The following is a 23578-nucleotide window of genomic DNA, read 5'->3' as shown; positions in this document are numbered from 1 at the left end:
GTCCAGACAGCACCTCACAGGGTCACTGTGAAAGCAACTTCCTCTCTCTGCTTATGTGTCACCTATTAGGGTTCCCAGATCACCAGATTGTTAAAAGTCAGGTGGATTACTGAACAAGAATATTAACTGGTTGCAAAACAGAAGTGTTAAGTAGGTAGGTTGTTGCCCCTGTATCACAAGGTTTAGTGTTAAAACATAAAAGAACTGGTCTATTCAAACTGGTATTTTAGTTATGGAAAGGTACCGATGGGCTGAGAAACTCTCAGGCTTCTCAGCAGTACCCAGCCCATATTGTCTCACTCATCTAACCTCATTCTAGGGGATCTCATTCATATTCTTGCATTTTCTGCACTATAAAATACAAATCTAAGGACTCCTGACAGCAATTGAGGTGCACATATCTAACAAACGGAGACAATAGACACATTTTACTAAATAATCCATTTAAAACTGAGTAACCAAAGTGGGCCTTACAAGGTAAATACAAGTGAAAGTCCAACAAAGTAAGTATTATATGTAGATCCTAGCAAAATGAACACAATTATATAGCACTGATCAATGCAATAGAAAAGGCATGGTCTATAGACTGTTACCTGCTCCAGTGGTACTCCTTCTGGGTGACTCAACACCATCCGACTCACTGCCCCGCACACATTGTCCAGAGCTCGACCGTTCTTCTCACAGCTGATTATAGATGATAATATTGAAAGCAACTTTGGATAATGTCTGCATATATGTTAAGGAGAAGTGTAGTACATTGTGAGGAGATACAGGACTGGGTCTATCAAAGTGTGATAGGCAGAAACAACAATATTGCTTTGTCATTTACCTAGGAAAATGTCATAGGTCCACCTGTTGAACTGCTTGAACACAAGTAACTAATCAGCCAATTACATAGCAGCAACTCAATGCATTTCAACATATAGACATTGTCAAGATGACCTGCTAAAGTTCAAATCCGGCCTCAGAATAGGAAAGAAAGGTGATTTAGGTGGTGGTGAAATGGTTTAAAGGATACTTTCTTGCTACAGTTTGGGAAACTTGGTACCAACTAAGCATCATTTAAATGCCTACCATAGCATAGTTGCTGCCCATGTCCATCCCTTTAATACTGCAATGTATTTATATTTCGATAGTTACTTCCAGCAGGATATTGTACCATGTCACAAAGCACAATAATCATCTCATATCTGGTTTCGAGTATGACAATGAGTTCACTGTACTCAAATGGACTCCCCATTTACTAGATATCAATCCAATACAGCACATATGAAATGAGGTGCACTAGGAAATTGAACTCATGGATGTCCAGCTGACAAATCTGCAGAAAATGAGGAAGCTATCATATCAATATGGACCAAAATCTCTGTTGAATGTTTCCAACACTTTGTTGAATCCACTGTATGCCACAAAGAATTACAGCAGTTCTGAAGACAACAGAGACTTAAACCGATACAAGAAAGGTGTGGTTGATAAAGTGCTTGGTCTGTGTGTGTGTATAGTTTAGATATTTTGGATCTGGTCACAATATAGACATGAATTGTAAATGAATTGAGGAAGCAAGAAATGTGGAGTATTTTGTAGGATACTTGTGCATTGCAGCACCTCCATGCTCTGCCAGAACTCCCAGTCCAAACACACAATTACTGCGAACTTCATCATCTTTGTCCTGTGTTCCTGAAATCAGTGCAGGAAGTAACTGGGGGACAAACTGTACAACTGCCTCCCCCAAACTTACTAATGATTCTGCCATAATACCTCCTCCAAATGACTTTTCTGCTGGAGAACAGCTAGACTTCTGTGTAGAGAGAAAAGATGATAAAATAATTTTTACTATCGTATAAAAAAAAAACAACAGGTGGGCCAACATTTTAGAAAGTCTAGAACCTATTGAAGAAGAAACCAATAATGCAGCCTTGTCTCTCAGAGATAGATGTTTGCGCTGTAATTGAGAGGTCTGTCTAGTGTTATGCTATAAAGCCTTAATGTGGTCTCCGCACCCTCTGGGCTGCTAGAAAAAAATAGGACTGCCAAATAACAGCCGATTTCTGGTTGATACTTTTCAGTGCCAAGTAATATGCTTTGATGTCAATTTACACAGTCTTTTCTTTTATGCATTCTACTAGAAAATAAATATTTTTGCAGGGCCACGGTCTCTCCTGTTTGGACAAAAAGGGATGCATTTCCATGTTTTCAAGTGAATCATAGCAAGTTGAAAAAAAAAAGGTGAGCTTACGCTTTTAAAGTACATAATAAGTCTCCTAGAAATGCTATAATAAATGATGATTCTCACCATTTTACTTAGCAGCAATGGAAGAAAACCAGCAAAATATGGTGCAAACGTTGCACCTCCAACTGCAGCAGTAATCAGTGGAATCCCATCTCCTGCATACTCCAACAGCATAGCATCCAATTCTGCCTGTTAAACAAAAAATAATAATACAAATATTATGCCTGATGTATATCAGTGTGGTTAGGACATTACTTTGCTGCTCACTGTATTTCCAAAGTCTTACTGGAGGGAAAATGTACTTTTGGATGTGAAAAGCAATGATCTCCCTGCTTTTGACTGATCCACTCTGGATCTGTGCATTCTGTACTTCTCTGGCTGCTATATGAAAATATCCGCTTTGGGTTTTAGGAAGAAGCTCTGACCTAAGGAAGCAAAGCACTGTTATTTTATAAGATGGCTTCTTTTAGTAATTAATAGGATCAGCTGTAGGAATCCTGCGGTCCTTTGCCTTCGACTTGCCTTTTTGGACACTAACTTCATGGCAAGAATGCAACTGCCAATGGCACCAAAATACGCCTTATCATAGTAGTGTCACTTATTATAAAGATATATTTGTTTTATTACCCAAAATGACCAATCGATTCCCACACCCGTAGTCTGCAGTGTAGCAAATTCGTACCTAATTGTTTTGATGTTAGGGAATTATTTATTATAACAGATATTTTCTAATCATTCCAATTGAACCTGAATGGGAGTGAAAAATCAGCTTAAAATAGAGAATTTGCATTGGGCTTCACAAACCTGTGGGAAAATATACCATGTCCTTGAAAAATGTCACTTTAAGCTGAGCTCTGCACAAAAAGAGCTTCATAGTTACAAGAGGAGCTTCATAAATCACATGAATAATATACAATTACACACAGATCTAACGCCACACTGTTCTTCAAACATAATGGTTCATCTGTTTTAAACACAAACCTTCTTTCCAGTACACATGTACCCTAAGCAGAATACACAATGGTGAAGCAAATAACTTTTTTGTAAAAATCAGCAGCAAAGCCCACATATCTCAGTCTAACAACTCCCCTGGCTGCTATGAAAGCAAATGAGGGGCAAAGTTTTTTTTTTTGCCTGCTTTACTATCTCTGAGATGTTCGGGGGGAAAGATGTTAGGGCCCAAAAAGGGAATAAAAGTACTACTATTAGTGAGCAATATATAAGCTACAGAGTGCATATTTCGTAGGAAACAGCGGTAAAGGAAAGAGTTTCTTTAACCATGACATAAAGGGAGCAAGTTATAAATATTACACAAAGTGTCTGTTAGGGTAAATGTGAGGCTTGCCTTGGTGCTAAGGATCAATAAGAAAAAAAATGAAAATGAAGGTGAAAGTGATGAAGGTATAATATTAAAAACACTGCTCAATAATGGTGGTGAGAAATCTACAACACTTTCAGACATTTTATAGCATTGTTAAAACAAAAGGGTCAAATCACAAGAGACAGTACAGTGGGTGTGCCACTAACAGACAATCACTGATCTGTAGGCGTTTCTCCAGGCAGCAGTGGGGTGTGAGACAACCCATGCCTGGTCTAGCTGATCTACCTGCTCTACAGGTTAATTACCTTAAGAGCAAATATGAGCTAGGTGACTGTTAGTAAGAGTTTAATAATCTTCCAGAGACTCCTGAACCATAGATCAAATCAACAAACTTCTGAAATGTGAAAGAGCAGACTAGTGAGAAAGAAAGAACAAGACAAGCAAGTCTATAAAGAAAGAAAAAAAAACAGACTGACTATGAAAAGATGACAGATTACTGAATGCTGTACAACAATATACCAGACAGTGCACATGAGAGATGAATGAACACTCCACAAATATGAGTATTGTGGAGACTATCCTGTGTCTGCAAGCTGGAAAATGCTTCTTCAATTTTCTGCCATTCCTGTGTCTACGAGAAGTTCACAACCAGGCGTCTATCATCTCCCTGCTCATCCTCATGGTAACCGACACAGTGATCACAGGTGAGACTTTCACATGCTGTATCTTATGATTCTACTGATAATTTTAGATTTGAAAAAAACTAATCTCTTCACAAAAGTAATAATGATTAGAAAAATTTAGGAGACAACAGTACTAATTTAAAACTTTCAGAACTTACAAAACTTTCCATGTAGTTTACTTTTCACAATGCACATGGAGTGTGAAAAAAAGCCAGTGCGATGAAGGGGGAAAAAAACAAATTAATAGAGAATGGTAAATCTAGAGACTTTTTAAACATAAGACCTACAAAGTAGATAAAAATGTCCCTATTTAAATAGACATACATAAGTGTGTTAGCTATGGGTCTAAATATAAAGCAGTGAATCTGACATTCACTGAAACATTCCCTAGTGAAGAATCAATTCCTGCCATTAAAACATATGAACCAGGAAGATTCTCCACCAGGGGCCTGCTTTATAAATAGAACTACTAATGTGAATTTATATTACATTGATTAACATAACATAAAACTCTCCTTGTAAGAGCTACTTCATACTTCCAGACTACTAAATTCTGTAGCTATCACATCAATTGCTACATTTTTCTTTAGTTTATATTACTTTTGCAAAATATGTTATTTGTGTCACATAGAAACACGTTACTTTGGACTTTGACTCCGTCACTATCTTTATTGATCAAATCTTGGCATTTTTGCTGCCTTCCACTAAAATGTTATCTTCGTAATTCTGAACACAACTAAAGAGACACTGTGACCGTTGTATATTTATGCAATCATTTCACAACCATGATTCTGAAAATTGGTCATTGTGTCATGCCTGTGACAGCAAACAAGTGATTTACACTGGTGTCTATTATGTGTGCTGAAATAATAATTAAGACAATATTTGTAATGAAGCAATTAGAATCTGCCTTCTGGAAAAATATGTCAGTTTTAAAATTGTTCCAAATATATATTTAAATATGCTATATGTGTGTGTTGTAGAGTAATATAAAGATGAGTAACAAATCATCTTTTTCTTTTAAGCAAAAGAACAAAAAAAAAAAACTTAGAAGTAGAAAAAAAAACTATTCTTTACAGAGGCCATCTTAGTCTCTATGTTTCTAGTCTGCAGTTGCTTTGGAGCTGTCTATTATATCCGATATGTCAGCCATTTTAAGGCTTGAAAGTTCGTTGATGATGGGAAATATTTTTGCTTATTTTACAGTGTAATTCTAAGTGATATACCTTATAAAGGAAAAAGTAAACACATTGAACATAAATAATTAGAACAAAGAGGCTTATACCCAACTATTTACAATGTCACTCAATGAACATTTTGGGAAACTATGACCATGAATCTGATCAGAATCAGCTTTAATAGATGAAGTGGTAGGAGTAACAGTCTAGTGTTTTACTTACACAACAGACCTTATGGGGTCCTTCTATTAGATAGTGCTCAACCTGCCAAACATCACAGTTAGGATATGTACATGAAACCTGAACCCCACAATACAGTTGTCACTATCACTCCTGATATCTGGCTCTAGGTCAGTTCATTTCCTCCTTGGAGTTAGAAGAGGTGCAGTGAAGTAATCAGATGTCTCAAATTATTTCTGCAATTTAATACATGGATAGAGGGCATACATAGGAGGGTAAAAACACACTTTTTTGACTAGTTATTGCTTTTCAAAATAAAATAAGAGAATTGTTGCTTTCAAGACATCCATTACTGTCAGTATATAGAATAAATACAGACATTTTGAACTGTGATTGTGACGGTCTCTAGCTTGAAATAATTTATGCCATTTTTTCAGAATCTCTGTAATAAAATGAAAAGCAGTGAGTGCAACCAACAGGTGCAACCTCCACCCCCCAACCACCAATTTTAACCCTGCCCAACAGCCTGATCAGTCAAACCAAACCAAAAAAGAGGCATTTAGAAGACAAACATATATCTCTCTAAATCAAAACATAATGAACAAGGGCCATAGAAATATGAAAGCTTAAAAAAACTTCCACACCATTCCATATCCCCCCCCTCCTGTTGTATGCTACTTCCCCCACCTCTTAGATTGTAAGTTCTTCTGGGCAGGGTCCTCACGTCCTCCTGTGTCACTGGCTGTATCTGTCTGTCATTTACAACCCCTATTTAATGTACAGCGCTGCGTAATACGTAATATTAATAATAATAACTGCAAACTAGTTAGTATTTTTTCTAATATGGTTGATTTTCCTATAGGATTTCTGCTATCTTTATGGATTGGAGGATGGATTCTGTCTCCCAGTACAGAGGTAGTATTTCTGCGATTTCTGGGCTTCCAGAATGAGGCCCACAAAACCATCCCTCTGCTGCTCCCTTGGGTGTGCTTCAGTGAAGAGTGGAGCCGATCTCACATAAACCGACGAGGTGGACCAGCCAGAACAGAAGTCACTCTATCCATGCAAGCTCGTCTCCTCAGCCTAACTTGCTGGTTAATTGCCGCTTCCTATAGCCAGTTTCCTATACTGTCACTTTCGGACAGCCCACCAGTATGCAGGCAATGGGACTGGGGTTGCCCCTTCAAATATATTCATGAAGAGAAAAAAATTGACTGGTTGCTGCCCGCCATTGGCCTTGCACTTGGTTCTATTTTATTCTGCAGCACAACGGAAAGCACGGGCTCCATTGCAAGAACAATCCTAGAAAAGAGGCACCCTCTGAATAAACTAGTGATGACTAGTTTGTTGGTTGTGGGCGTTGGAGTGTCCTTCATTTTTCTTCCTCCTTTCATGGCAGTAAGTTCATGGTCGATTCTAGCTTTGGACAGACTGTGTGGCCTCCTTAAACTACAGACCGCAGAGCCATTGATCACAGTGCACAGTGCTGTAGAGCGCACACAAATGAGGCATTATACAAATCCTTTATATAGACAGCATGAATACTAAGCAGATAATAAGTAAAGCCTGATTTGGGGGAAGAGGAAAAAAATAACAGAGTTAAAGCATGAGCTAGGTTTAAAAAGCAGAAAAGTACTGTAACAAATATATATATTCTTTTATATATGTAATGGTTCTTACCGTAAATGCTAGCTAGCTCTGTTGGACAAGTGCTTGCAGACAGGGCTAGCTAGAATTAAATTCATACAAACAGCCCCGTGATGGGACACCTCCTTCCTTTAGTGTGGAAAGACACTACGGAGGAAAACCAGTGCTGGTTTTTATGTATATTTTCTGTTTACTTGAGTTCTGATATTTACATATATAACTTTGCATTGGCTCGTTTCTAACTGTAGGTCTAGGAAATGTTAAATAATGTTATGTGATGCTATGCTTAATATTTATTTTAATTTTTACTGAAAATAAAACTAAAAACAAAAGTGCTGCTAGTTATTATGAATTGAACTGTTTTACTGCAGCTTTCTAAGTGTAAAAGGGTTTAGAAAATTCAGTTAACACTGATGTGCATTTGTTATCTAATCTCACTGGAGGTCTATGCCATCACTAACATTGCTTGTACTAGAAATGCTGGGTAAATACACTGAGCTCTCTTGGCTCAGAGAGAAACATGCAGAACAATCCCAGCTCTTTGGAAATCAAGTCACTTTAGTTACAGCCATTAACAGATTTGTTGGTACCCTTACAGCTAAATAAAAATAAGTGGTGCAGCACTGCCCCCTTAATTAAAGAATAAATGGGAGAGCAGAGCCTCCTGGGATACCTAGGTCACACATCCCAGGAGGCTCTTGGCTGCTCCTTCTCGGGCATGTGCAGAAGGAGACCTTTCGCCAAAAGAGAAAGAAATTGCAGATCTCACTGCGCATGCGTTTTTTCCCCCCATCTATGTCACCCGATCTCGCCCCTGCGTCAGGTGACGTAGTAAGAAGAACCCAAAAGAACAGGGAGAAGATGACAGCGCCTAGCATGCCAGCCCGAAGATGGATGCCGGGATGACTTGGGACCCTATGGAAAAAACCTCCTGCTCTGTGGGAATAGAGGAAAGTGTATTATTTTTGTTTTGGGTCGTTTTTGGGTTTACTTCCTCTAATAACCGGATATTTTACAGAAAAAGTGTTCTCTGCGGAGATCAGAAAAAATAAATATGAGTATGTTAAAGACAAAGACTAGAAGACCATCTCCAAGCAGCTTGATGTACCTGTAATCACACAAAATTAGGATATTTAAGGTTCATGGGACTGTACCAACCTCCCTGGAAGGGGTCACAAAAGAAAAATCGATCCCAGAACGAACAGAAAGATAGTGAGAATGGTAGGCTAAAATTTAAAGACAAATTTCCAAAGAATACAAACTAAATTCTAAGGTCAAGGTCCATCAGTGTTTGTCATATTAGCTCTATTGTTGAGTCAAAAAAGTGAAGACTTCAGAGAAAAGAAGACCATATTTACTGGGTATATGGAGTCTCAAGACTATAAAGACATTCTTGCATTAAATAAATTGCTTAGTGCCAGAAAGCATTGTTTCAGTCTTCAGTCTCAGTTAAGATCCTGCAACAAGATCATGACCCAAACTACACAGCTAAAAGTAACCACTAAGAGAATAGACTAAACACTGGACTATATTGAAGTACCGGTGAAAAATGCTGTCCAGAAACAATGTACTGCAAGCAGAGCTACCTAATTTTTGTGCAGGCTATTTTCTTTTAATATTTAACACACTCTAATTTATGTAATTTTAAAGCAAAACTAATTTTTGATAAATAAAGAATAAACAATGGTTTCAAGGGGTACCAACAATTTGCTCATGTTTGTAAATTCATCAATAGAATAATCTCTCCAAATTAAAATCATTGGAATGAAGTTAACAAGATATGTTTTGTGAATTTTTTTTATACTGTTAAAATTCAGTAAGTGGGAAGACTGCACTACTCTAAAACTGCAATGGGATTTTGTTACAGCTTAGAGGTAAACATTGCTTCATGAAGTTCTTATTTATGTAAGTCACAAAACCATAGTCTTAATTGTGCTTTATATATTTACTTATAGATCTTTCCTCCCTCTTTTTTGTACCTTCTGCCAGTTTCATTTTAGCAAATTGGAAGACAGCCAGGTGATCTGTACAAAAGTTTCTAAAGCAAGCAAAATACTTGAAACAAAAGAACTCAATACTCCAGAGAAAGAAATCTACTTCTTCATCTATACAAAGCATTAGTAAAACCTCATTTGGAATATAAAGTTTACTTTTGGGCATCAATCCATTAAAAAAAACAAAAGGGCAACCAAATAAAAAAAAAAAAAAAGGAGGAGATCAGATTCAGAAAGATTTGCAAATATTTTTTTAGAATTTATTGTGCATTGAGGAGAGAGAGGTATATAAGCAGGGGATATGATCATCTTGTAAAAATATATAAATGGTTCAAATAGTAAACCTGCTGTAATCTATGTTAGGGTTTTTGTAAACGACAAGTGGGCGACATTTGCAAAAAAAAAAAAAAAAAATTTTAAGCTCCCCATAAGGATCAACTCTGTAAGCTTCTAACCTTCCCTTTATTTAAGGTGCCCACTCTTTTTGGTTTGATCTATAGGCCTCTATAAGAAAAAAAGTGTAATTTTCAGCTTAAAATTGTTGGTCATCCTTTCTAGTTGACCAATCATTTTATGCAAACAACATTTTTGTTATTTCTGTGGGAAAGACCATGTAGATTCTGGTGAAATGCACAGCAGTAAGATGCAGCTCATCTGAATGAGATCTGAACAGGTAATCTTTGTGCCTGGAATGTTTTTACAAGTTATTCATACACCAAGGCCATTTCTGACCTTTGCTTTATAACTCAATCAGAGACGGTCTAACAAGCTTTGAGATTAATTCTGTCAAGGAATATACATAAAGCAGTTTTGCTGCTTATCCTGTGAGTCATCTCAAGCTTCAAGTTTTAACAGCAATTAGTTTCAATAAAGTTGAACCTCTCAGAAATAGTGTCAGCTTTTCACATTCATTACTTGTTGAAAATGAAAGGCTGATTCCCTTCTAGATTTTTTTTGTCAAGGTAAAAGGAAGAAAGTAATTGTAAATGGCCATAGTAATACAATAATGATTATTAAAATACATAAAGAATAGAAACACTGTAAAAAAAAGGTGCCTTTTAAAACAAATTCGCTTTGAAAATGGGCCAGTACTAGAAATGTAGTTATACTAGCTCCCCTGACCTCCACTGGGAGCTGTAATATAGCCTGCAATTAGTCCAGGAGCTGTAATTTCAGATTTTAACTACTGGAGAGCTGTGAGGAAATGCAGTACTGTAGTGTGGTGGTACAGAAAGTAAAAGGACTAAGAAAAATCTACAAATAGCAAACCTGCTGTTTGTCATCTTCATCTTCACCCTCTGGATCCTGGCACGCAGTCTGTGAAGATAAAACCAGTTTATAGTGAAAGTGTAGGAAGTACTTGTGAATATAAACGGTGAATATAATCAGTGAATTAATGAATTACCTTGCTCTGCAGCACTGCCTTGATGACTGCACACATTTTGTCTAGCTGTTCGGGTCCTCTGACACATGGGGCCTTCACATCTTTTAGTAAATTGTTCAAAGAATCTAAAATAGTCATCACCACTTCACGCTCTTTATCATGTACTGCCCCATGCAGATAGGCAGGGATGAGGAGATCCAAGAGGAGAAGCAGTGCTGATAGATAGTAAAAAGAATATGTGAGATTGGAACTAAAAATGAACACTAAATAAATATATATTTTACCAAACGAGAAAAAACATTTATTTATCTACAAATCAGATTACATACGACCTGGTTTGTTTTTTCTAGTTTTTTATTGTTTACACTGCTTACGATTCACAAAACAGGTACTTTGAACAAAAAGAGGTTGCCAAAGTTTCTAAAAGGTCTGGCTGGTATTTTTTTCCATAAGTTTACTTAACAGAAACAAGCATGCAGCAATTAAGTGCAGTCAGAAATCGGGATCTACATACTTGTTCTTGTTTAATGTCTTAAACTCAAACCCATTGGATCAGCACAACAGCCAGACAACAGCAAATAGAAACACAATATATTGATGTAAATTGTTCAGTATGATTGTCCTTTTATCATGGTGCATGCCCAGCAAGGGCCATCTCACCTGCAGTGTTGGGTTCACTAGGGTTCTTCTGGCATACTAAATTCATGGAACGTGCAAATTTTCCCAAAGCCTCATAAGCTGCCTTACGGACACTGGAATGAGGAGACTATCAAAAAACAATGACTCACATTAATCTCATAAAAGAGTTGTTGAGAATAAAAAAGGTTTCAGCCCTGCCCCGTCATTAAACTGTCAATGTCAAAACCTTGTGTGTAGAGAAGACTCTTCCATTTATCTAAATAGGTCTGAGGTTTGCTGGTGTCAGCAGGGTGTTAATTTCTGTGTTCAGTTTTAGCCTGGAGTCTGAGTGCTACAAGGTAATTAATTTCAAAACTAAGAGAGATACCGAAAGACACCACTTTGGGTGCCTGCACTGTTATTTTCAAATGTTTTAGTAAAGACAGCTTCACCTTAAAGAACCACAAAAACTATAACTACAGCTACTGACAGCAACAAGATTTTACTAGCCTGTGCCAAGCAAATGGTGAAAGAAAAAAAAAGAACCCATACAAACAGCATTTAAAGTAAAGGTAAGGGAGAAGGCAAAAATTAGGACATAAAAATGATAATTCATAGTTTAAAGATATTAAAAAAAAAAACAACAGAAGAGAAAAAATAATGTTTGGTTAAACAAAATGTATTAACAGCACAAAACAAATTGAAGTGATGTGGAAGAAAAACAATAAAGATTAATATAATTGGAGTTTATGTTAACAGATTTAGAGAGATGGGATGAATGAAGTGAATGAATATAAAATGTACCTGGCATTTAGTGCAATCACACCAAGAGAGCTGCATGCTTCTTCCTTCTCATCCACATAAGCATTCTCTACACTGAACCTGTAAACACACAATGATCCATTTTATGTTAAGGAACAGAAATCTATTAGCATTTTTAATTGTTTTTGTTACCATCAGCATTCAGAGTACTGGTGCAACCTTGGAGAGGATTGATTGTTATTTAAACAGATGCTGTGAAAACATAGATCAGCAATGTATAATTTTGCACACTGAGGATGTGGGAGGATCCTAGAACACTAGTAATAAAGTTAATAAATATTACAACTTGTTTCTTTTATTCTAATCCTGGAAAAAATATTACAGGTGATCTAGACCCTTTAATCCTTCTCCAATCAAGGTACTGCACCTAGCTAATTTTCACGGCCGGATGTGAGGTAATCCACAGACAGTATAAGAAAATATGGCTGCTTTGAACTGGCGTAGGGCTTAGGAATCCGAGCAAAACTACAGTGGTGAAAAATCATTGCTAATGTCACTGAGACGATCATTGTGTTATTGTGGTTACAAATAATTACTGACATGCCCTCCAATGTTACACATATCTTGTTTTCTTAAAAACAAAGTAAAATAAACTTCAGTGTCCATGCATATTTGAACTGTGATGAAAGAGTTTGTTGTGGGCTTAGCTACAAGATCCTGCTCTAAAAGTCTTAAACAAATAAAACATGAAAAAGTACAAAGTACTCCTGGGAAATTAATGGTGTTAAAGCAAACTTGTCATGGGAAAAAACTATGAAGATATGATCATCATCATAAAGCACCTGTACTCCTCGTTGCATACCAGACACCCCTCCTCTAGGTATACCAGGAACTGAATAGCAACAGGGTGAATCTCAGGTACTCTGCCACTGTAGCATGGCTTTCTGGTGCTACTTCTAAAAAGCTACAAAGTGTTAATATTTTTAGTAAAATAAACAGAAAATATGGATTACTTAATTCATGTATTGTGAATGTACTTATGAACGTATATAAACATCCTGTGTCCTTGTGAACATCTTGTGCTCCCTTAACATTCTTGTCTGGGTTAGGGTAACCTGACAAGAAGTAAAATTATAGTTGTTGATGTCATGAGAGGAGTAGCAAATGGAGGTACACAATCTACATATGTATATATGATAATAATAAATAAATTATGCTGCCAATAACAGGTTATGTATCATCTTCATTAGTGCATACTTTTGACAATATAAAATAGTATGAGGAGGATGTTTTAGTTAATAGCTAATAGCTGAATGTTGACAATGATATTTCCTATATTCAATTACAGAGATGTGAGCCTTTGTCCTTACCTGACTTTTCCAAGTAAGAGAATATGACAATAGGTACTCCCCGGGAAATTGGGATATTGCTTTTGTTGCTGTTAAGAACCATTGTACGCATCCAATGGGATGAGTATCATCTTTTGATTAAGCCCTGATCCTGAAGTGTACCCTAAAATTTCATTTAGGGATACTAAAAGGCAAGTAACATCACATACTAAAGGAATCCTCAGTGTACTTAGTATGGGATATTGAGAGGAGAAGTAAGTGAGGGCACCTACTTTAAACAGGTTACATCACATTCACAATTATTTTTACTGTAATATCAGCATTACTTTTAAGCGCACCTATACTTTGCTTGCTGAAGAGCAAAGCACCAGATTCACTTTAATGTCTCCCTCCCCATATATACATATTTGTTTTTCCTTCACTCCCTTTCTCTAGATTCAGTTGCTGAAAGTGCAGATACAGTTCTGTTTAAGCCCTCTTGATCCAGTCAAAATTTTTAAACAGCTTAGGATTCTTTCCATTTCCATATCACAGCACTGGACCATGTACCAGCAATGTACCATTGAGTAAATCATATCGGTCTCTATTTTCTTTTAACAAGCTATAATGACAATAAAGGGTACATAAGTGGTACAAGATACTAAGTGACCCTGGAACATACAAAACTACTTATCTGTGTCTCCTAAGCTGCAGCAGGCTTAATCATATTCACCCTGGACTTCAGACTCAGCTAAGGATGACAGTGGTGTAGGAAGTTACACAGATCAAAGACAACTGTGCAGGACATTACACAGATCAAAGTTCACCCTTTCTTCCTCTATTGGAAGAAAGCAAAGCCTTATAGCAATATTCCATAACAGGCAAAAAAATCCTTTCCAATGACAAGATGCAAAAACCTTTTAAAAACTTTTTTGGCTATAAATGAGATAACATGTAGTACATGGTTACTGTGTCTGTTCCGATATATTTCAGGAGCAACAGAGAGTGCCCTGCATCTCAATAGATGCTTTGTGCATTGTATATATAGGGTGTTGGATCACTATTATGTGATAACATAGCATAGGGGTGTCTAACTCAATAACAAAGAGGGACAAAATCAAAAACTTAGACAAAGTGGCGGGTCAACCTTGAAATTTACTGAAAAAATTGAGGAAATTTTTCCTTCTCATTAGATATAAACGCTTTTGATTTGGAAAAAGGTTTTGCTTCACATTCAATCTGGAACAAGCCTATAATAGAGCAAGAGGCATAAACATTTTTTTTTTATTTTATTTAAGAAAAAATCTTATGCATCTTTCTCTATTTGTAGCCTTCTGAGTTAAATTTCAATGGTAACCTTTTTGCACAGGCTAACAATAATAATAACAATATTCTTCTATGAAAATCCAACCATTCATGTCCATGCCTTTGAGTAGCAAGAAAAAGTACAGCTGAGGGGGAGTGCTGGAAATGCCAGATGTGGTCAATGCGGAGCTAAAGCTTAGGAGTGGCCCGCCGCTGAAACTCCCTCTTCATTGAAATAGCGTCGCTACAAAAATTCCCGGCATTATTTGCGTCTATAAAACAGTCCTATGCAGGGCCATGCATTGGCAGAGAGCACGCTGGTCTATAGACGCGAGTGATGCCTGTAATTGTAGTAGCGGCGCTACTTTAATGCAGCGACAGGCCAGCTGCTCTTCATATTTAGGATTCCTTTGGGGGCCAGATTTGACCCCCAGGCCAGAGTTTGACACCCCTGACATAATAGTTTTCGGATGGAGGTTTATTAGTACAATGTCCATTGGTTAAATAGATAAAAGAACAATTTTTTTTTTGACTGAAGAACTCTGTGTGGATTATTTTTGTTGAATTCTACAATAATGAAGCATGTAATATAAAGATACATAACCTTCTAATATAGACATCTGCCTGAAGAATTGAGTAGTCAAAGCATTTGGTGTGGTCACGTGTGGAGAACCAGTCTTAATTGAAACTCATTTACTCACATGAACAGCACAACTTGTAAAGGCTCAAATATTATGCATATGAGCTCCAGAATGGCAAACTAGAAGTGCTATACATAAACATGAAAAAGGGTTGTCACGTACACAAATATGTTTTTTATACCCAGGCTAACTTTTATACCTACCAATGTCAAGGCCAACCATAAAGCACCTCACATGTACATATGAAGTACACTACCCTGGTTATGTGTCCCTCACAAGATTTCAGGTAATCAGCATGAATCAGTTTTATGCTCCTCAAAACTCTCCGCATTAAAAAAAATAAAAACTTAGCATGCACCCATTATGTTACTTATGTTCTCAGAAGAAGTTAATTGAAAAAATGTGTCTCCTATTAAATTCACAATTTGGCTCTGGCTGCAGTTTCTAGTTTTGGCATCAACCTCAGCTTCACTGCAAGCACACCTGGGAGAAAAATTTGCACTAGACAGTCCTCAGTTATGTTAATACTAAAAATTCTGCTCCCAGTAATAATACACAACCTGCACATAAAGTGTGCTATGCTGCAGAATGACAACAATGAAAAAAAAGAATTATAGACACCAGCAATAAGGTGCATCTATAAAGTGGGGTATGTTAATATTTAGCCAGCAAAAAAAAAAATGAACATGTAGCAACAAAGTCCATAGTTAATTGGAGTTTCCACTTCTGCTGCAGGTTCGCAAGTATAGATGGCATTGCTTACTCAGCAAAAGGATGCACACAGTACTTTTATTTGCATAGAAATATTCTATAATATATGCATTCTCACTCATTTAAGCTTTTCTAGGCATAATCAATAGATTTGTGTCTGCGCTGCTGCACATGTATGATTATCACTAGTTTCAGTTAGTTAGCTTTGTCTTTGATGACTTGATAATCACCCACTGTTCAGCAGCAGGTGGCATGTTTTTTTCACACATGGAATTACTAAGTTTGGGAATTAACACTTTGTTTCCTACAAGTGTGATGCTGAAGAATTATACAGTCCTTCATATAGGTTTGGCCCTTTTTTTCTCATTCACTCAATTAGGGATCTCTGCCAGATATGTAATAAGCATAAAGTACTTCTGCCTTTTTTCAATTTAGTGAGGTAACTTGGGAGCAGAACAATATGCTCCAAACTAGAAAATTCATACAGAAAACTATATATGTTTTACAGAAAATCCTTTTATGCCTAGGGTTGTTAGCAATTTATTTTCTTGCAATCAGTGAAAAATAAAGAAACATAGGTGGTAGTACATTACCCCTCAACATCAGGATCTTCATCATCCTCGTCTTCTTGAATTACAGCATCTTCATCATCAGCTTCATCATCAAACAACATAAAGGAGTGATTCTCATTGTAATGCAGCTTTTAGAAAAGAATTAGAAAAAACAGATAAGTAATTAAGGTGAATCCACTAAAAGTAGTAGACATAAAAATGAACACATTTTTGCTTTGTGAAAATGCAGTTTTTGTAGTCCTATCTGTGTTTCATTAATGCTATTGGTGAAATGCTCTCAATTGGTGATTGCTCTCAATTTCTAAGTATTATACCACTATCATAAAATAAATAATAAAATATTGATAAAGCTCATCAGTGTGTTTTATATGTGATATATACTCTCTTTCTTTGGGACTTCAAAACAAGCAGAATGGTATTTAAATGAATCGAAAGCAAATAAGAAGAGGAGGAAAGCCAAGTCTTGTTTTGTCAACGTCTTGTGACTGGCCTCTCCTTCAATTATTTTCCATCAATGAAGCCAAGCGGAGAGAACTCAATGGGGCATTTCAGGCTCTACTCTACAGCTTGTATTATTGAATGGCAAACTGCAGGCCATGATGTGCAGTAAAGTCTGGGGGGTCAAGTGAAATTAAGATACTGCTCTATAAATACCTCTCTTTAATGTTAAAGTGTTTCATTTTGTTAGGGAAAGTTGTGTGGATACTTTTTGCCAGAGTTTTTTTTTAATAAATGATTTACCCGGCAAAGTGCCATACGATCGAACAAATGCCGAACCTTCAAAAGTTCCCGTAAATGCGGCTCTAGGACAATACAGCACATATAGACCTCTTTTGTCGCGTCTAAATGTAAAAAGGACTAAAATAATAATTTTATAATGAGAAATAATATGAGCATCTATAAATGTAACACATTTTACTTTCTGTAGCCTTTGGTATATTTCCAAAAGTTCATATCTACTTTGTAACATGTACCTTTGACTGCTGACAATTTCTTCCTTAATACAAAAGACACAAAAGCAGGCAGATGGGACCAAACTGTAAGCAATATTCCCCAGAACAAGCCTGTTAAGCTTAAGGTGTGTGCAAATATATTTTTTAACTTTTAGCTAGGTTTATGTGGGCATGAGGAGCCATTGGTTCAAATGTTTGCATTAACCATAACCTACACCGACCAGAAAAATTTAAAGTAAATATAGGTTAGGAAGCTAATAAACTACAGGTACCTAAAAGTGAGTGCATAAATGTACATGTCCCTCCAGAGCATCCCATGAGCCCTGAACCCTACAATATTCTAGGACATATGAACTGCTTTCATTTCCTGATGTTGTGTTTAGACGTGCGCATTCCAAAACCTCCCTATTGATTTATAAATATGACAAACAGCATATCTAAGTGGAGAATAAGATTAGACGTCGCAATGTGCATGATCAGTTCAAGTTGCTTGAGATTTGCATGTTATTGCTGCTTTCAATTTGCTAACATATGTTTTATGATATGCAAATACATATACAGTTAAGGAAAACCGGTGAGCTTATGTTGCTCTGTAATGAGGCCCCAGGTTATAAATCAAGGATTTTAGGGGTCTGGTTGCACATAGTTTGAGCTCAGAGCACAAAAACCTCCATAATTTATTGGACAATTAGGGACTACATACTAGTCTGCCTAAAGCCTTCCTAGGCACAGTGTGCAGTGGGATGCAGGCCAGTTATCAACTAGGAATCTAAAAGGCTGACAAATGACTATTGGAGTGCTGTGGTTTTAAAATGACACTGCAACTATGCCAAAGGATTGCTGGAACATATATTCTTATGATATATTCAAATCTGGCATTTTGGTTGGTTGGTAATAAACAAAGTAGCATTGCAGTGTATTTTTTTACATTAAGTGTGACTATTTGATAACTGAATGAAAAACATTGAACATAATACATAAAATGACATAAACGTATTTTAAATGAAAATAATAAAGTGAAATAAAAGTGTACATCAACCCTTAAATATACTTATAAGCGCAAACTAATACTAGTTAGTCAGGCCAGAAATCAAGTAAGCTAATAATTCCTGTGCAGTCCATCTCTGCTAACAGTTAGCATTTTTCCAAGGTAGTCCTTATGCACTTCATGTCCCAAAGTGAAAATGTTGTTCCACCACAGATAAAGTGCCATGGGTGACTGTTGTCACCCTAGGACAGGAAGTGTCTCCGCATTCAAGTCTAGTGCTGAATGGCTGAGAAACAGAAAACCTCAGCCAATCGCAAAGCACTAGAGGTGAATGGAGATCCTTGTCCTCATTAAACCCCTAGTGCCTGGGGATCCCTCACTGTCAGGAGGAGTCCCATGGCTGTGCTCATGTCATGATTGGAGCCATGGGAATCATCCTGTCATTGGGATATATTGTGGCAATTTCCACTAAAAAGTGTCTTTGGGTTTTTAAAAAAGTTTTTTAGCGTTTTAAAGTCAAGCTTTAAAACGCTTGTAAAAGTGCATAAAAACGTATGTAAACGTGATAGGAACTTTTATTTGCGTTTTTAAAACCATCCATGCAGACCGAGCCTAAAAAAGATTTGCATGCAAAAAATTTTACCACTTTTTGCATGGAAATACGGTCAGAATTAGACCGCTAGGGAGGTTAAATCTCTTACTAAGTCTACTTACGACTATTCCTTCTCTTGACTTTAGGGACAAAAGCATCATGGTTGTCATTTTCTCAAGGTGATGAGAAATATTATCTTCCATAACTTCTGAGATGGCACCAAACAAGTGGTAGCTGAAAGAGATAGTTTATTCAAATGAAAAAAGGAAGTAGCACTCAAAATTATATAAGTAACATGCATGTTACTTTAAGGTATAAAGAATAGAAGTGTGTGGATCTTTTCTTATTTTGTGATTTAAAGAATTCAAACTCTATGAAGAAGTAGATCATATTTTATTTAATATAGGAACCAAAAAAAACACTTTTATTCTACTTTTCGTGCAATAAAAGACACTAAATATACTGTATATGGTCTCAAATTCCAAACATTTGTGTGTTCACATACAGTATCACAACATTCACGCTGAGGGAAAACAGCTGTGAAAGACGTTTAGGGACACAATGACTATAAAAACACTATCATTTACATTAGTAAACATTACATTTAGCAAAACAGAAAAAAACATTTACATCTGGAACAGAAAAATGATTTATATTTGGTTAAATGGAAGGCAGATGGACCACAGTTTGTACTGAAAGACCTATTTTCCATACTATCATGTGTTACTCCTAGGTGACAAAAACCAAAGCTCCATTTAAGAGATATGTAAATAAATGGGTCCATGCAAAACAAGTGATGCATTTCATGGAACTTAAAAATCCACTCCCTTAGATGTTGTATCATCCCAAAAAAATCAGCAAATCTAAAATGAGATAGATGTGTTGTATGTTAAACAACCCTTTACTTAAACTGGTATGACAATTTTTTTTTTTTGGGGGGGGGGGGGGGGGGGGGGAAGGGTAAATCAATTAAAAAGTTTTCTATAAAGCGTACAAGACAAAAAAATTCCAGAACACTCACCAGGTAGACCAGCAGTCGCCAAACAGTAGTTTACAAGACAATGCGCTCCCGAACAGGGTTAGGAGAAGGACCCTGCTGAGAGGGGTCCCCCCGTACAGATCGCAGGCTCAGGGCAGGCTTAGATCTGTGATGGGAGAGAGGGCCAGTTCTGGCATTATGACGTTACTATGGGGGAAGTTTCTTTGAGCGACACCTGGTTCCCCGCACATGCGTGGTCCGGAGCCGGTAAATTTAGTGGTCCATGGGTCTGAAAAGGTTGGCGACCACTGAGCTAGACAGCTTAAAACACATGCCATTGACCTGTGCCGAATATATAGTAGGTCCCTGCACCTGTATTAGAAAATGGTCCACTTCTGTGTTCTCCCCAGCCCTTTTTAGCAGGGCACACCACCTGGCATTTTTCGGTGACCACCTGCCTCCTTTTGGGTGGTTATTGAAGAGTCGGGTCACAATACAGAGACTGCGCCCACCTAAAATTTTTTACCACACAGCTTAAAAAATTTCTGGCTTCAACACTGTACTTTCAACACATACCTATCTCAATTCATTCTTTGCTAAGTATGTCTCAATATGGAAGTTTTTGTTGGAAAAGAATTAGGAACCACACTTTACAAGGCAGTGCAGCTAACCATGTATTTACACTTTTTTTTGCCGACTATCTGGCAAGTGTACAATTGTTATTTAATTATTTGGTGAACTAACCTTTTCTATGTGTACCTTACTTTGGAAAACTAGTTACTAGTTTGTTCTGGATATCACTAAATCATGCAGACACTTCAAGGTCTTGTCCGGTTGCATATTCTTGTCTGTTTAGTGTGTATACAAGATGGATAAGCCAATATTTTCTAGGTAAATGTTCAAAGGATGTAAATTACTGATATTAAGTGAGATAGCAAAGGTGCCCTTTTGCCCACAATGATGTATAAACCATTACTTTAAAAAAACAAAAAAAACAAAAACAAAAAACAGTAGGTGAGCATATATCATACTGATATTGCCTGAAACTCTCATATGGGTCTGAATTTGTGCAAAGTGAACACTAAGAACTAAGGGCACCAACATCACCAATGCCAATATAGCCTTTTATTAGTTCACTGGATGGAGAAGGATATCTGGCTAAACAAATATTTACCCACTACTTTCAGGAAAACCAATTTACTCACTGACATCTAAACTGAAGTGAATTTTTTTTTTAAGATAGCACAAGGATGGGGTAGACAGACCCAAGAGGAACACAAGACATTTTCCAAAACGAGCTCCAGTGACAAGTGTAAGGCTACGTACACATGTGCAATAATTGACATTGGAAACAAATGATTGACGACTGATTGGCCAATAATCTTTAACAAAAAAAGTGCACAACAACTGGCCAACAACGCCGACGAACAAGGAAAGTTGATGGAAATGAACGACCGTCGGATCTGATTGGGCGACGATCATTCGCAATCTATTGTGTGTACAGTTGTTCAGTGATCGTGCATGGTTCTCAGGTACATGTCACTTCCTGCATCATTCAAACGATCATATCTAGTTTGTGTACATTGTTGGTGGAATATATTTGAACGATCGTATCCTTACAGCATGTACAGAATCGCGCACTAAACGATCGTTCAGAATATTTGGTGCATAATCGTTGATCGGTCGTCAATCGTTCGTTTTGCAACAACAGTTATTGCAAGTGTGTACATAGCCTTAATGTTGGGATTTCTTATCTTCTTTCCCAGTAATAAAAGTTACCAACGAGGAAGTGAAGATGACGTTCATCATTGCAATGATAACCTCAAAGAGGGTCTACTAAACAGTCTTTAATTTAGTTGGTAAAATTACATTATTTTGTTGCTGCTCTGCTTGCATTGGAGAAACTACCTGGCCCTCTGCAAAAATATTACTTAAAGCGTACCTAAACTCAGAAATTTCACTTTACATAAAAGGGTGGACAACCCTTTTATATAAAAAAAATTTTTTTTAAAAAAAAGCACCGCCTGAAGACGGGACGACGTGGGACCCGATGGAAGAACCCTCCGGACAGATAGACTTCCCTGCGGGATTGATGGTAAGTGAGTTTTTGTTGTTTTGTTTTAGGTCATTTTTGGGTTTACTTCCTCTTTAATTGGTTAAAACATTGAATGGCTTACATATGTTTTTTACAAGACACAACCAGAAATGTATGGACAGTAAGGGTACACTGATACTTACGCACAACTTCTCATACTTGGATCATCAATCCTGTCACATAAATTGAGTCCTAGGAGACAGCAGTCTTCCGCCAAAGGCAGGAAGGATTCTTTCCCTAGTGAGTAGACCAAGACAGCAAGGGTTTCTGATGTAAAGAAAACACAAAGACACAATCAAAAAGGAAGCAATGCATTTCCAATTTCAATTTTTTTGTTTGCTTTCTTTTACCCTTACCCAGACACTGGAGTTGTACAGGTCTTCCGTCTTCTCCTGTGTGCATTAGATGGACTTTTAGTACTTCCATTACTGGTGAGAAGTATGGCCTTAGTAATTCTTCAGCACCACTGGCTGGAGGAGAAAATCATAAAAATTAGAATACATTGAATGAGGGGTCCACAGAAAAAATATACAATGGAATATATTACAAAAGAGCAAAGAGCATGTTACAAATGATGCAGAAACTGACTGGGTAAATGCAAAGTATTCCAAGAGATCTCGTCACTTTACCCTGAATAGAACCTAAAAATTCACTCAATGACCCAGTAATACTCAAACTTGCTATTCTCCTCCACTGCTCCATTCTCTTGTTGATGCACAAATAAATGTAAACCCCTCTAATGTGATCCTAAACTAATGTTTTAAATGTATGTAATTGCTCATAAACAACTAATTTAGACTGAATGGTAGATCGATGCAGTGGTGCTAGCCCTAATGTCCAGTCATTAGGCCCCTGCTGGCACCTAGTGGTGTGAAAAAGATTGTAAGGAGGGTCATATACAACTTGATAGATGCAAAGTCTTGAAAGTCCATGAAAGCTTCCTTATATTTATAAAATCTACGGGTTGCCATGCACTAATTAATCAGCAGAGACATAATTGAGCCAGAATTGCTCCCTAAAGACTGCTGGTCAATGGGAACACTTTATCCTAACAATCAGTGGAGCAGAGATGCTTAGATATTGGCGAGTAGCCCTCCCGTTGGCTGGTGGGTTGTTAGAAATGTGCATAGCTCAAAACAAATGAATAAACTAGTTGAATAAAGAACTGAACAGAGAAAACTGAAACATAGACAAGAATAATTATTTCTTTAAGAAATTAGCTGGGAAGAAAATTGAAGTACATGAACTGTGGAACAATCTGAAGTGATTTATGCTGTGCAGAAGAGATTTGTGAACTGGACATTGTTTCCGGAGAGATTTCTAAACACATTTGGATGGTTGAATGTTTGGGCTATAAGAGTTCCTTTTGCCTGGCTACAGAACAAACTGACACAAAACACAAACACTAAATTTTAAT

At 37.0% G+C, this 23578-nt stretch overlaps 1 protein-coding gene and 1 long non-coding RNA gene across 2 annotated transcripts in view; one reads left to right on the top strand and one right to left on the bottom strand.

The window, feature by feature from the left end:
* Nucleotides 1-23578, bottom strand: part of IPO4 (importin 4) — a 47479-nt gene that overhangs the window by 5933 nt on the left and 17968 nt on the right. The window contains 11 exon segments of the mRNA XM_072415065.1: nucleotides 594-726; nucleotides 1590-1798; nucleotides 2294-2419; nucleotides 10503-10550; nucleotides 10639-10832; nucleotides 11278-11450; nucleotides 12040-12117; nucleotides 16576-16682; nucleotides 19210-19321; nucleotides 22305-22428; nucleotides 22518-22631. Of these exon segments, the coding sequence (XP_072271166.1) occupies nucleotides 594-726; nucleotides 1590-1798; nucleotides 2294-2419; nucleotides 10503-10550; nucleotides 10639-10832; nucleotides 11278-11450; nucleotides 12040-12117; nucleotides 16576-16682; nucleotides 19210-19321; nucleotides 22305-22428; nucleotides 22518-22631 (1418 nt within the window).
* Nucleotides 3218-7571, top strand: LOC140333399 (uncharacterized). Its single transcript, XR_011921349.1, has 2 exons — nucleotides 3218-4255; nucleotides 6455-7571. It is a non-coding gene; the product is annotated as an uncharacterized lncRNA (long non-coding RNA).

Source organism: Pyxicephalus adspersus, chromosome 6, assembly GCF_032062135.1.
Source record: "Pyxicephalus adspersus chromosome 6, UCB_Pads_2.0, whole genome shotgun sequence".
In the NCBI taxonomy this organism is placed as follows: Eukaryota; Metazoa; Chordata; class Amphibia; order Anura; family Pyxicephalidae; genus Pyxicephalus; species Pyxicephalus adspersus.
The sequence above is the reverse complement of the archived record's forward strand: the minus strand, read 5'-3'. Positions and strand labels throughout refer to the sequence as shown.